General features: G+C 36.6%; 1 protein-coding gene across 6 annotated transcripts in view; it reads left to right on the forward strand.

The window, feature by feature from the left end:
- Positions 1–13,629, forward strand: part of ATXN7L1 (ataxin 7 like 1) — a 115,644-nt gene that overhangs the window by 36,115 nt on the left and 65,900 nt on the right. For 5 of the 6 annotated variants that reach the window (XM_064656340.1, XM_064656339.1, XM_064656346.1 and 2 more), the window contains one exon: positions 3,974–4,078. The exons of the other annotated variant lie outside the window; for it this stretch is intronic. In XM_064656340.1, the coding sequence (XP_064512410.1) occupies positions 3,974–4,078 (105 nt within the window). The remainder of the gene's footprint in view (positions 1–3,973; positions 4,079–13,629) is intronic. 6 annotated transcript variants of the gene reach the window in all.

Here is a 13,629-nt window from a genome sequence, read left to right on the forward strand (position 1 = left end):
TTACCCAGCGAAAGGGCTGGGCAGCCCTTTGTGTCTCAGACTTGTGTCTCTCTGTATTTACACATAGGGAACAAAGAGGTCACAGGCTCAGGGAGAGCTCACCATGCCAGTGTGGATGAGTCATGCCATCCATGGTCACTATGTTTCACTTTTAGGGGGGAATGCAGTTTTTGGTAGTAAATAAATACTCTTTGCGGTTACTTTTCTGTCCCTCCTGTTCTCTTTGTACTTTGAAAACTATTTCAGTATTATTTGATAGTCACTCACCTTATTCACTGCTTATAGCCTATCTTCTTTAGTGGTCTTTTCCCATGAAGTCTTTCCTGAGCTAGCTTTAGAGACACAAGTTTTCATTCCCCAAAATTAGTCCTTCCTGAAAAGCTTATCACCATTGCTCTGCCTAAGCAGGCAGGGAGGTGTGATTGTAGCCTTTAGAAGATAATTTTTTGTTTGGAGAGGCCATTGTCTGTCTTGCTGCACACAGGAGGTGTAAATTGTCAAATGGCTGTAATCTGATCTAAGAATGATACCAGCATCCAGAAAAACCCTTCAGTCCTGGTCACTTTGAGTAGGACATGGGAGCATTGAACTATTCTTATTTAAAACAGAAAAAGGTGTATAAAAACATATATAGTTGTTTATATTTTCTACTTTCTTTTTCATTTCAAACGTTCCTTGCTTTATTCATTGTAAATTCTCTGATCTGGATTGCTTTAGTAATATTATTACATCCAATAAAGTGTATCCCCAGTTGGAATTTGTACTGAGACAATATTAATACTTCATGCAATTTCAATTAAAAAGTAATTTATATATACGCTGCGTGTGCTTACAAATCATGAGTTTAATCATGAAAACAGGCTTGTGCCAATCTTGTTAACATCGATGAACTAGGAGAGGTAGTTGAATCTGTTTGGGCTTGATGAATTTTCCTCTGTTAAAAACCCCTGCATAGTGAGATTTTTAAGGAATCTTAAAAATCTAAAAGTTAGTGTTTAGTTTAAGCTTTTACCTGTTCTGATTCAATAATAACAGTATATTTGTGTGCTGTGATTCTTATTTCCAACCCATGAACTTGTGTCCTTGAGATTCATGGATTATTTTAAGTGGATTTTGAGAGGAGGTTAATAACTTCAGTTCATATTAGAAAACTCCCATTTACAGTAGATGTTTGCATCTCCACTGAGCTCTTTCTGGGCAGCTGCAAAATGAGAAAACTTCCAGAGTGCTGTTTCAGGATGTCACTTACTCTATGTCTGTGCATCCTTTTGATGCTGTGTTTCTCACAACAGCATTTTGATGTGTTCTTCTAAACATCAGTGCATATCAACCTCTGCTGCCACAGTATGATAAAAGCTCAGATTTTATCCAGTGCTCTTTTCCCATTGGGTGCAGTGGTGTTTGCCAGGGTTGTGGAGCAAGCTCACAGATACCAGGACATTTCCTTCACTGCTCTGTCGTTTTGGTGGTGCCTGGTGAAAACACAGATGGTTCTGTGACCCTCTGAACTAACCTGATTCCTTATTCCACCTATGTACTTTAATAGATTTCTCCAGTATTAATACCTTATGTTTTTTTAAGTTATTCCCTGCAGACAGACTTCATAAAAACTCAGACAGACCCAGCCAGACGTTAGATGCCTCAGAGCTGGGCATATTTTAAAGGCTGGGATACAGAGCTGTGAAGGTTAAATGAACCTAAGGAATTCCAATTGGAAAAAAATAGTGACTTTCGTGTTTGCAAAGGGCAGAGTCTGTATGTTTTCATAAGAAGATTGTCACTGGACTATTCAAACAACAGGAAAAAAAAAGTATTTTAAGTTGTTGAGATGTTTTAACCATTTTTGAAATATTTCATAATTGTAATTAAATGCATGTTTTTGAGCTGAGACTTTTTGTCAAATCATATCCAGAAGAAATACTCCTTTCTGTGGAGTTTGCAGTGCTATTAGTGGAAATCTGTAGGTTCCGATCAAAACTATTCAGCTAAGAATTGCCAATGTAAAGTGATTTTTAAGATCACTGACTTATCACATTAAAACAAGAAATAAAATAAACAGGGAAGTTGTAGTGCCTGCATAGTTTTGTTTATTTGTTCTATCAGTAAGGAGGATTTGAATTAATCTAATTTTGTAGTTTTAGCTTCATTAGTACTTACACTACACCAAAGGAGTTTACACCTCACCACTGGTGTTCTTTTAAATTTAAGCTGAATGTGTTGACTGCATTCATCTGGCTGTGCTGTATTTAAAGGCTTGGTTAGTCCAAGACCAGCACTGCAAAGGGGTCATGACTGGTTAACCTTTGAACTGGATTTCATAGCCTGATATGAGCAGTAACAGAGAGAAGATTTTGGTTTTCAGGGGATAAAGGAACGATTCATATCATATCATACTGTAAAATACCTGCAGGTTGGTGGGGCTGGTTTGTGCCCAAGAGTGCTTGAACGAGCCTCTTTGGATCTGCTAGTGGTACTGCCTGAATTACTGTGAGAGGGATGTCTTGTTCCTCTGGGTTTCCAGGGACTGAAGACACTTTTCACTTCATCCTGCGAACAACTGCCTTCATGAGCAGTGATGTTACCTACAGTGGTACAGGCCACGGCAGAATTGCTTATAAAAATAGCTCTAGGGCCAAAATGATTGCTTTGGTTAAGAACTAATGAAATAAGGTACCTGCTTGAGTCAGTTTTTGAAAGGAATCACTGTTTTTTAGAAATACACGATGTACTGGAAAAGCAGGATTTAGTTGTTGATATTCATCAATCACAGCTGCTGTTGTACATGTTTGTCTTTACAGAGGGTCTTCTCATTTTTCCTCATGTTTAAAAGGCGGCAGGTTGATGTTTCAATCTGAGTCGGAAGCTGCATTTGCAAGTCCTGTAATAGATTTCAAATGCTGCTGAATAACACTGGAATGCAATTTTACAACATCTTTAAATAAAGATGTCACTGCCCTGTCTTGAGAGGTAGTGTGATCTGTGGGGCCGATATTTGTCATGGGGTTACTAATGCAGCAACACCTTCATTAACAACACTGGACATGGTGACATGATCCCACTGAAGTGCATAAAAGTGACCGGAGTTTCCGCCCTCTAAGCCAAGCTGTGGTGGATGAGTATGTGTGCTTGTTCTTAAGTTATAGCAATGCAGAGTGAAACAGGTTACCTCACTTGTAATGTTAGAGCTCTGAGGCCTTCAATTAGTGGTTTAAGCCCATTTTACTCTGTTTGTAATGGCTTAAGAATGCATGTATTGCACTCTGTGTTTCAGCTGAGAGGGACAAGTGCCTGTCATTGTCTGACTGAACCCATCTTTGGATTTCATGAAATTCCTCATACCATCACCCGAGAAATACCTCATTAACCAACTTTGTCTCTTCCCGGAGTATTTGTTGGGGACAAACAACAGGGCATTGGAACTAGAGAAGGGCATTTGCACAGAATCAGAAATTTCATGTCATGTTATGAACTTCCTGACTGTATTTTAAGCTGTAGGATCCTTGACCTTGATTACTATAACTAGCTTTTAAGCAGGAGCCTTTCTCTAGCAATTTGTGGTCAAGCTTGGAATATTGTAACATGGAGCATAACTTATGCAACTTGTTTCCTAAAAGGATCTTTAGGTAGAGATTTTTAAAAACATACTGCTTTACTGTTTGAGCAGTTGACCAATACAGAAATGCTTATTCCACTTCTTGGCAGTGAGTGTTAAGACAAAGGTGTTGCAGCCTGTGTTCTGATTCAGACTGAGGGATGAGACTGCAGCATTAGTACAGGACCTTAAGACCCAGAAGAGGGGAAAAAAAATCTCTTTAAGATTCTTTAGTAAGAAGCTCTTATGGAGCAATGTATAAATTTGCTTTGTATAAATTAATATAACAGTAGTGGCCCTACAGTATTTTCAATTTTTTTTCTTAATATATATTTAAAGCACAATTTCTAATTCTTGTATATATTTTTAACTTTCCCACAGATATGCACTTATTTGGCCATTATCCAGCTCATGATGATTTCTATCTTGTAGTGTGCAATATCTGCAATCAGGTAGTCAAGCCACAGGTTTTCCAGTCACACTGCGGTAAGTGCATGTTTTCTTTCCTGAATTACAGTGCCAAACTGGCTTATGGGTCTCTTAAGAATCATTGCATACGATCATGACAGAGGCATTGCAGATAGACTTTTCTGGTTATCTTGTGTTCTTTCCACAGAAAATGCCAGCAATGCCTTCAAACAAGCGTATTTCCTGTAGAGGAAGTTAAATTAGTTGTTCTAGAAGCTGAGCTTTTCACATTGAACTTGTTATACTAAATTAACCTATTACAACAAATAAATCCTGTTAGTTAGATACTAGCTAGGCTAAAACTATTATGACCTAACATTGGATTGTCTTTTATCAAAGCTGCAAAGTGAGGTCTGTGATACTGACCTACATTAACTAGAAGTTGGATGTTATGGATTGTTTTCTGATGGGATTTATCCATAGCTACATATAGGGTTTATTTTTATATTTATCATAGGGTTTAGTTTTTTATGTAATTGGCATTTTGAGTCACGTTTCTTAAATTAATATTTTTCAAGAGAATCTTGAGAAGCAGCAGAAATATGCAGATGTTTATTTCTGAATTAGTATGACAACAGTGAGATGACAATTTTGATGCTGAGTATTTGCAAACAAAATTACTCCAGTTAGAAATTTTTGGTATTGATTAACAAACTACTTTCAATTATTTCTGAAAAACTTCATCCCAAAGTCTGGTTTATTTATTACTTATCCCATGGTTTATTTGTTATTTGTTCAGTGATTTGTTTCTGTGGTGATTTTTTTTGTTGCTTTATTATTTTTTTAAAGGATTGCAAAATGTGACTGGAATAGCTTAGCTTTGCATGAGGTTTAATCAAATTTAGTTTAATCAAAATAATTTGAAGGTGATTGCATAATAATGAAAGGCAGCTAATACTGAGGATGGAATCAATTAAATGCATTAAGGAAAAAAAAGCCCAGCGAGATTTTCCTTGCCTGCATATAAGAAGTAAACTTCACAAATCATACACCCCTCTCTGTCTTCTTGACAGCAAAGCAACTCAGTAAGGGGAAAATGTAAGTGGGATGGACAGAAAAGAAGTTTATTTACTTTTAAAGATGTATTACCAAAATACTTCCTTGCGTTTGTATGGATGCACTGCTGACAACCAACCAGGAGCAGCTGCATTCATGTTGTGAGGCAGTTGTATGACTCGCCACCAGCTTTGACCTAGATTGAAATAATTGTGGAAAAATGGTAATAGTAAAATATCCAGTGAATAAGAAAAGATCTAAAAGTATTAATATAGGGTGAGAAGGGCTTATTAATTTAATGGTGGGGGCAGGTGTTGATTTTACTGTTTCAAGAAGCCATCCTGCTGTTTTTATTTTATTTTTCAAAATTTTGTTCTTACCCGTGGTCTTATGGTTCTTTTTTGCCCAGCTTATGATTATTTCAGTGACAGAAAAGCTGCTCTGGATGTGGTCATAGGTAGAGAGGGTACCATAAACATTGAACTGTGCATCAGTAAATGATGTGCTGCAGAACAGAAGAACCTGTGTAACACCTTGCTGTTGCCTTCCGTAGTTGTGCTCTTTCCTGGACGTGGCCTGGTTTGGGGAACAGTATCAAAGTTGGTCCTGTTTTCATGTAGTAGGCATATGGAATGATGTTACCTCTAGATGAGAGTAAATTGCTCCATGTTAGAAAGGACTTTCTGAGCTCTTTGTAAGTAACGAGTTGTCATCCATGTTAGTGTATTGCCCGTAAACTGCAAAGATCCTGTGAGTTATTGTCTTTTTTTCTTTTTCTCTTTTCTCCATTACTCCATTATTTATACAATTCCTTTTACTTCACCTTCATTATAGCAATCTTGTTACACTGGATGATTGAATGTTTAGTTCTGAATTGCTTGTCTTAAGAGCCTACGGTCAATAAAGACTTGAAAAAAAAAATAGACTCTATTAAAAAAAAAAAAAAAGGAAAACACTGAAAATAATTGACCAAAGGTGTTACCTCTTGAAGATTGTACTTAATCTAGTCAGACTTGTTTCAGGAAAGATGTACAGGAATATTGCTGAAATGCCTGTGAAAGAGCTTTAAATATATAGATAAATTATTTTGTTTTAAAGAAAAAACAGTAAAGGTGATGTACTAAAACCATATAAAAGAAGTTTTAGAAGACAGAAGGTTTCTTGGAGGTCTTGAGAATTACTGTAAAATAACTAATAGTTTATTTTCAAAAAATTAATCTGTTAAAGGTACTACCTGTTGTATATGTGAAATGCATCTACTAACATATAGTTGTTTTCATAAGAAATAAGATCTAAAGAAGAGCTACACGTAGATGTTATTAATTGATCTGTAGTTGCATTGTCTGATTAGAAAATTATAAAAAATCTATTAGAAAATATATCAATCATGAGCTGCTTGTGGCTGAATAGTCTCTCACTGTATATGTGATGATATCAACAGTCCATTGAGAAAGGTCTGGAGAAATCTTTGTTTGAGACATTGATTCTGGCTGCACAGGGCTCTTCTGTGAAGCAGGAATATTTAATTTTCTCTTTTATTTAGACTATTATCACCTTTGAACACAATCAATTTGGTGGATCAGATTTTCTTTAACTAGTTAGAGCATGCAGCAGTATATCTGTAAATTCAGGGATGTTGAGCATGTCTGTCAGCAGGCTTTGAGGTGTTTAGACTGTCATACTTACCATGAAGTGCATTATTATAAATGTCTTGAATTGCAGCTTCAAAGTTGTAACACAGGCAATGGAATGAGAAAGCATTAGAAGCCACTACTGTTTTTTTGGCTCTTGTAGGCTGTGTCATGGGGAGTCTTTATTGCTACTGACAAGGTCTTGTAGAGATCTATCCCAGGATTTCCCACAAAGTGTGGTTTGTTGCTAATATCCCTGGTAAGATCCTGTCCATATTCTCAGTAAGGAATTAGGTCCATGCCAGACACATGCTTTATGTTTTTAGGTTCCCTGCATTGTAACTTGAAGGTCTTGGCTTTGGAGCAGCATTGGAATGCTTAGTTTAGCAAACATTTTTGTAACACTTCTCTTGAGCCGTTGCTGGCATTTGCCTTTCTCTGGAGTGTAAGAAGACCCACTGTTTCATTTACCTCTGATTTCAGACATGTGGCAACCATCCTTGGCTCTGGGAAGTTGTGAAGATTACAGAGGCAGATGTTATTTAACTTTTAAGGGTTTGATTCCTGGGATATCAAGCAGAAAATGAGAAAAATCTGGTTGCAGTTCAGGGTATTTTTAATGGGAGGCAATACATCATACAACCTTAGACAGTAGAAATCAGGAAGGTAAAAGTAGAGATCTGGCTAATTAGAAGCCTACCTTGGTGTACTTGAGAATATATGTAGTGAATGCAATGTAAAGCTCAGTGTTGCAAGGTAGTATACGTGTTCTAGCCCCTAAGTCAGGGAAATACTGAATTATTTTTAAGAGCAGTTTCACATTCTTGTATCTGTGGGATAAACATTTATATCCGTTTGTAAGGATTAAACCATTCATGTACATATGACATAAGCCCACTTGAAATAGTCTTGCTGTTATAGGCTACTGGATAAGCCATGTATATCAAATAATTTCTTGAGGTCATTCAGTATTATTGTGCACTTAGAAAGTAGTATAACATAATGTCATCAACAATAGCACTGAAATATTGTTGTTTGCCTTTGAAGCTCTTTTCTTTTAGTAACCTCTTGCCGTGGTTCAATATCTTAGATTTATTTTTTTTTTAATGTGCAAACATGTAGTTGTATTTATTCCTCCACAAAGTAGTTTGAAATGAGAAGTCAGTCTGGTTATGCAGCTTGCAGCATTTTTAAGTATATTTAACATGTCAGGAATTTTAGTTTTGATTTTTAACAAATTTTAATTTGTTCCCAAGTGCCAACCTCAGTGAAGATACAGAGCACTTCTTGGGGCACCAAAATATGGTACCGTAGTACAATACTGAAGTATAATAATGTTCTTCCTGTTTGTTTAGGTTTTTTTCTCCAACACATCTGTTTTCTACAGACTTTTTGGTTGGCAGCCGATACTGAGCTCTGTCCATAGGACTTCTGCTAACTCTAATTCTGTGTCATCGTTAAATACTTGTTAAGGTGGCACCTGTATGATCTTCCAAGAAACATTTCCATTTCCCTTTGGCCTCAGAAAGAGTAAAGTTTCATATTCTTCTATTGCATTGTTCTTTACTAGACCGAAGAGCATCAGGTACAGTTCTGGTTATTTTTATTAATGTTTTGTACAGTAATAGTCTTGTTAACTTTGGTCTTTCCCTGTTAAAAGGAAAACCTCTCATAAAAGGTAGTTCTGTCATAGTGAAGATCAAGCAGTGCACATACAGAAAGCTTGTCAGAACATCTTGGCTTTTACTTTTAATGTGAGGAAATAAATTAATGAAGGGAAAGTGTTAAAAATAAAGAATAAAGTTGGGGGAAGAGGTGAATTAACCAACCTAAATAATGCAGCTTGATTAAACAATAATGGCAGTATAACCATCAAAGCAAGTTTCCAAATGTGCTCTGGAACAATTTCCAAAACTGTGGATGGTATTTTAATGAACTGAATAGTTAAGATCCTCATTTGATGAAGTTGTAGCATACAGAGGAAACCAGTTCTGCTTGGTCAAGGAGAAATGACCATGAAGACCTCTTCTTTTGCTAATTTCGTTTTTGGAAGCTTATTGTTATCTATCCTGCCTGTCTCTAAGGTTCTCTTAACAGGCTTCTAATTAAGAAATTTTTATTCCTTAAAAAAAAAAAGAAAAAAACCCCTGCACTTGATTTTCATTAGTTCTGAGTTATAAATCCTTGGGTTGGCATCTTCATGTCCTCATGAAAGTTGCAAAAGGATATTTCCTTTTTATCCTTCTGTTTGACTATATAAGTGTCATTTAAAAGAAAAACAAACTAGAAAGTAATGCAGTACTGAAGAATATAAATAAATTATTTTCCATATCATAATTATTTTCCTAAGAGAGGTTATATATTTTGAATTACTCAGACTAACTATTTTACATTGTGCCAGTTGTGCATTACAATTTGATGAATCATGATTAAAAACAAGAAGGCTGAGCTTACAGTGTGAATAAAAATTATTTGCTTTTTTTAAAACTAGCTGGAACATTACTAGTTGGCATCTTTTTTGCATAAGGATTTTGATACAGGTATTACTGTCACATTTAAGAGATTCTCAGTATTTATATTTTCAATTATTCAGTGCCTTGATTTTTATTAAATACAGATGTTTGGGGTTTTGCAATTGTTAATATTTTACCCATTGCATTGTACCTTTTATCAGGGGGAGCACTCTTGTGCCCTTCAAGGACAATGACATTTTAAGTGATTCTCCTTCTGTTACTGCGATTTTCTCTCTTCATAGCCTTGTCAAACCTTGTTACACGATATCACTATTGATTAAATAACTTTCTGCTTGTCACATGGTTGTGTTTAGCTGCATAAAATAATTAAAATAATAAAAATTGGTCTCATTCCTCTGGTTTTTTGTTCAAAACAGAAACAGTAGCAGCTAGACTGACAAGAATCCCAGTTTTCTTTTTCTTTTGGTAGGAGTGGGGACAGAAGGAATTGAATGTTTTGTGTACTTTATATCCCCATTTCTATTTAGGTGACTGCCTAGGATACGCTGATTTTTGTCTGCAACTTTCATTTCCATTGCTTTAAATTGGAAACTACTAGTTTCCAAAAAAAAAATTCAGTAGCTTTACAATCTTTCTATCAGAAATCTTGTCCTCAAGACAAAAGCACAGCCAGTGGCATAAACCTGTCTCCTGTCAGCAATGAAAATCTGAGCTGTAGTTGCTGCGGTGGTACATGGGGGTCTGTCATGTCCGTGTCAGTGCAAGATTTCCAAGCCCAGCATAATGGCAGACACTGAAACTGGGGTCATGAGCCATCTTTTGTGCCATTCCCGTAGAAGTTAGATAGTACATCCCTGCATGGACCATCCAGCTTGAGTCAATATTACCCTTGAAGAGGCAAAACTGAACCAGCAGTCCTTTGAATTCGTCTTTTTCCCTACATATTCTTGGACTGATGTAGTTTTTGTTAGCAGTTCTTGAGCCTCTGAATAGATGCAAAAATGCAAATTCTGTCTTTGTTTGCTCTGTTACTTTGTTTATATCCTAACTGCTGATAGAGTCTAGCCAGATTCAGAAAAGCATTTAGATCAATAAAATAATCAATTGACATTTTAATACTTGATTCAAATGAGGCAATAAAGAAAAATTCTTCATAGCTGCTTGTATGCATGAGAGTGTTGGTCACCTCAGTATTGTCTGTGCTTATTCAGGGCTGCAAACAGTCCTAAGCCTTTTTATATTTTCAGTGAAAGATAGATTGACAAGGGTATGTTCATTCAAGAAAGAAACCAACAAAATCCTACTTCTCTGTATTTACTTGTCCAGGAAGCAAGATACTTGGATTTAGTAGCCTTACCACCTAGGAGCTATTCTCTCACCTTCCACCTCCTAAGAGATGAAAATCTCCTAACCACCAGGCACACCATAACCCAGGCTAAAGCAAGACAGCACATGCTTTTTGCATCAGAGATGTACCAGACAAAATAAACCTGAATGTAGAGAGTAACACCCAGGTCCAAGGGATGAACTGTGATGGGACTGAAAAATGTGCATCTGATGTTAAAAGCCACATCTTATGTCTTCACATTGCAGGTTGCTGAGACCTGCTCAAGGCTGGAGGGAGTTTGTTGTGCTTTCTTTTTTAGTCTAGCATGTGAATTAAAAATGGAGCTGTGTTCAGCCGTGCTGACCCGATTTCTTAGAAGCAAGTAGCACAACATTTGATAGGGTTGGCTTTTTTTATATATTTTCTACTATCATCCCATTGCTTAAATGGCTTTCTTCTTTGTTGTTACTAATTCATCATCAGTGACAGAGCCTAAAACAGGGAAGCAGATGTAGAAAGAGGTATGATATATAGAGTTACAAGGTCAACGAGTAGTCTAAGTAGGAAGCTGCCTACTTGGCCCTAGGTTGATCTGTCAATAATTGAAAATTTCTTCATTCAAAAGATTCTTTGAATGAGAAAGCAGAAAACTCTTGGGAGAGTTGAGTCTGAAAGGATTGTGCATTTGAGAGGAGTAAGTATTCTGCAGGAGAAGATGTTCAGCAGTGAACAGAATGCCACAGGTGTGCAGTTGCTATTCAGCACAGTAACCTACTCACCCTCCCCCTGTTTCTGGGCCCGTGTATGAAATTGAAGTCTGGAAGTGAAACATCAATTAATTGTCTTTTCCCTGATGTTTTCTATTAAGTTCTTTACAGTGCCTTGACTGTGCTGTAATTTTACAATGCTGATCTTAAATAAATCCACATAGGAAGGAGACTGAAAGAGTAATAATGGCACTGGGCTTTTCAGTGCACTTGAAGTCTTATTGTTCTAGTTTATACAAAATTCCTGTCATTATAAATTAGCTTATCTCTTTCCACATCATGTATTCATTGATAGTATTTGATTAGTGAACCCTTTTGTATTTTTTTTACTTCATATGAATCGTGGTAAACAATGCAGTACATACGTAACTAGGGGTTGTTGTCCTGGCAGTGATGGGTAATACATATCACATGTAATTTCTTTCAGTCAAGATTTTAATAGAGTTGTAGTTTTAAATAGTAACCAATAAGGATTTCTTTTAAGGAGTGTCCATTAATAGAACTCAGCTGTTGAAGGTTGACTGTAGCATTAGGCTTAAGTTTAATCTCATACATACTATAATTTACAGGGCTGTGTTTAGTGCATCAGTCTTCCAGCTGCTTCAGTGGTGGAGGGATGGGGGTTGTGATAGTGGGAGAGAAAAGTGTAGTGGAAATTTTATGTCAGAATCTGTAAAAACCTGACAAAATTAAAATTAGGAGTATTTGGCTTGAAGTGTTCCGTAGCATGTCTTTGAGTAAGGTGGATGCCTTCCATCTTAGAGAAGGAATGTTTTTTAAAATAATTTTAAAAGAAGACTTCATGGTGCTATTCCTAGATAAAGTCCAAAATAGAATTAAGAGCTTTTTGAAGTCACTCTTTGTAAGTGTTTTAATGAGTAAAAGATAAGCAAGACCAAATCTCTTCTTATATCAAATTGCGATGCACTCTCAAGAAAGAAAATTGGAAGGGGAATCTGAATTTGCCAAAGACCCAAATAACAAGTCATTGTTTCTTCACTGTATTCAAAAGTATAGGAGTGCTAAGAGCAAGTCTCCTCTCTGTGTTATCTCCTTGTACTTTGTGCATGTGATTAGACAAGGAAAATGTGGGGGGGGTTTTGAGTGTGGGGTGGGGGGTTTTTTGGTAATAGTGTTTCACTTTGCATTTGTTACAGAGGGTAATTAACATTTGGATTAGCCACTGCCAAATATTGTAAGTTCCATTTCAAATCTGTAGAAGTCATGTCTGCATATAACCCTACCTAGTGATCATGACTTTTAGTAGTTGTCTAAATATTTTGGGTTTAGTTAGCTTCTGACTGTTGCAATTTCTACTGGGTTATTGTTTAGCATTTTCTTGCAAAGCATATCACAAGTTTATGAAGTTCTGACTGTCTTTGTATTGAAACTTTTACTATGAGCTGGCTCATAAAGTTGATTCTTGTCCGTTGACTATTGGCTTTTCCTGACGGAAACAGCAGCACCTTTTTTTGGGTGTTGTCTTCTCTGGGAGCTGAACATCTCCTGTGCCAGGAGTTGTGGTTGCTGAGCCTGCAAGTGAGGTGGCAGGTGGGGCTGGAGGTGCAACTCATCTTGGGCGTCCAGGGCTTCCTTCAGAGCTGGGGAAACCGGGCCTGGGAGGACGTTGGATGACCCCAGAACATGGCTCTGGCACTCACAGCTGCCTGGTTGTGTTCACTGGTGAGTGGAAAGAAAACTGCATGGCAGTTTGTTAAGTTCCAGAAGTACTGCTTGTGAGAGGCCAAAATACTTCTTTCCAACAGTGTTTCCATTGCCTTTTCTAACATCTACAGGCCACTTGAGGTGCAGTGGGGAATACAAAAGTCCATTGGCATGCAAGTAGATGACAGAGTAGTCATAATTCCTCTTCCTTAGATGTGCAATGGAAAGCAATTAAATTAAATATTGGGCTCTAGTTCAAGAGCTTTATTTTTTTCAAGTTGGAAATAGTTACATTAAATGCCTTTTATGAAGAAATAATTTTTATTTGGTGTTTAAAAAAACCCTTATTTTTAGTAGAGGGAAATCTCATCTGTGATAATCTAGCTAGTACAAGCCTTGCAAATCTAGTTTTCCCACAGTTTTCAGTAGTAATATTTATCCTAGATTTCGTATACCTTTTTAATCTTTTAAATATTTCTTCTTGTTTATTTTAATATGATTTTTTTCATCTAGTGTACAAGCATGTTTGTCACAACTTCGTGTTTAAAAATCTATCAAGTTCTGTTTATTCCATTTTAATAGTAGTACATAACCTCTTGGTACCTGACAAGTGCAAAATCTATTCCAAATATTTTATTTGTGGGCATAGAATACTGTACTTAAAAGTTCTCAAAATTTCAAATACAGCTGAAGCTCATTGTGTTTCCCA

Source organism: Pseudopipra pipra, chromosome 5 (genome assembly GCF_036250125.1).
Source record: "Pseudopipra pipra isolate bDixPip1 chromosome 5, bDixPip1.hap1, whole genome shotgun sequence".
Classification (NCBI taxonomy): domain Eukaryota; kingdom Metazoa; phylum Chordata; class Aves; order Passeriformes; family Pipridae; genus Pseudopipra; species Pseudopipra pipra.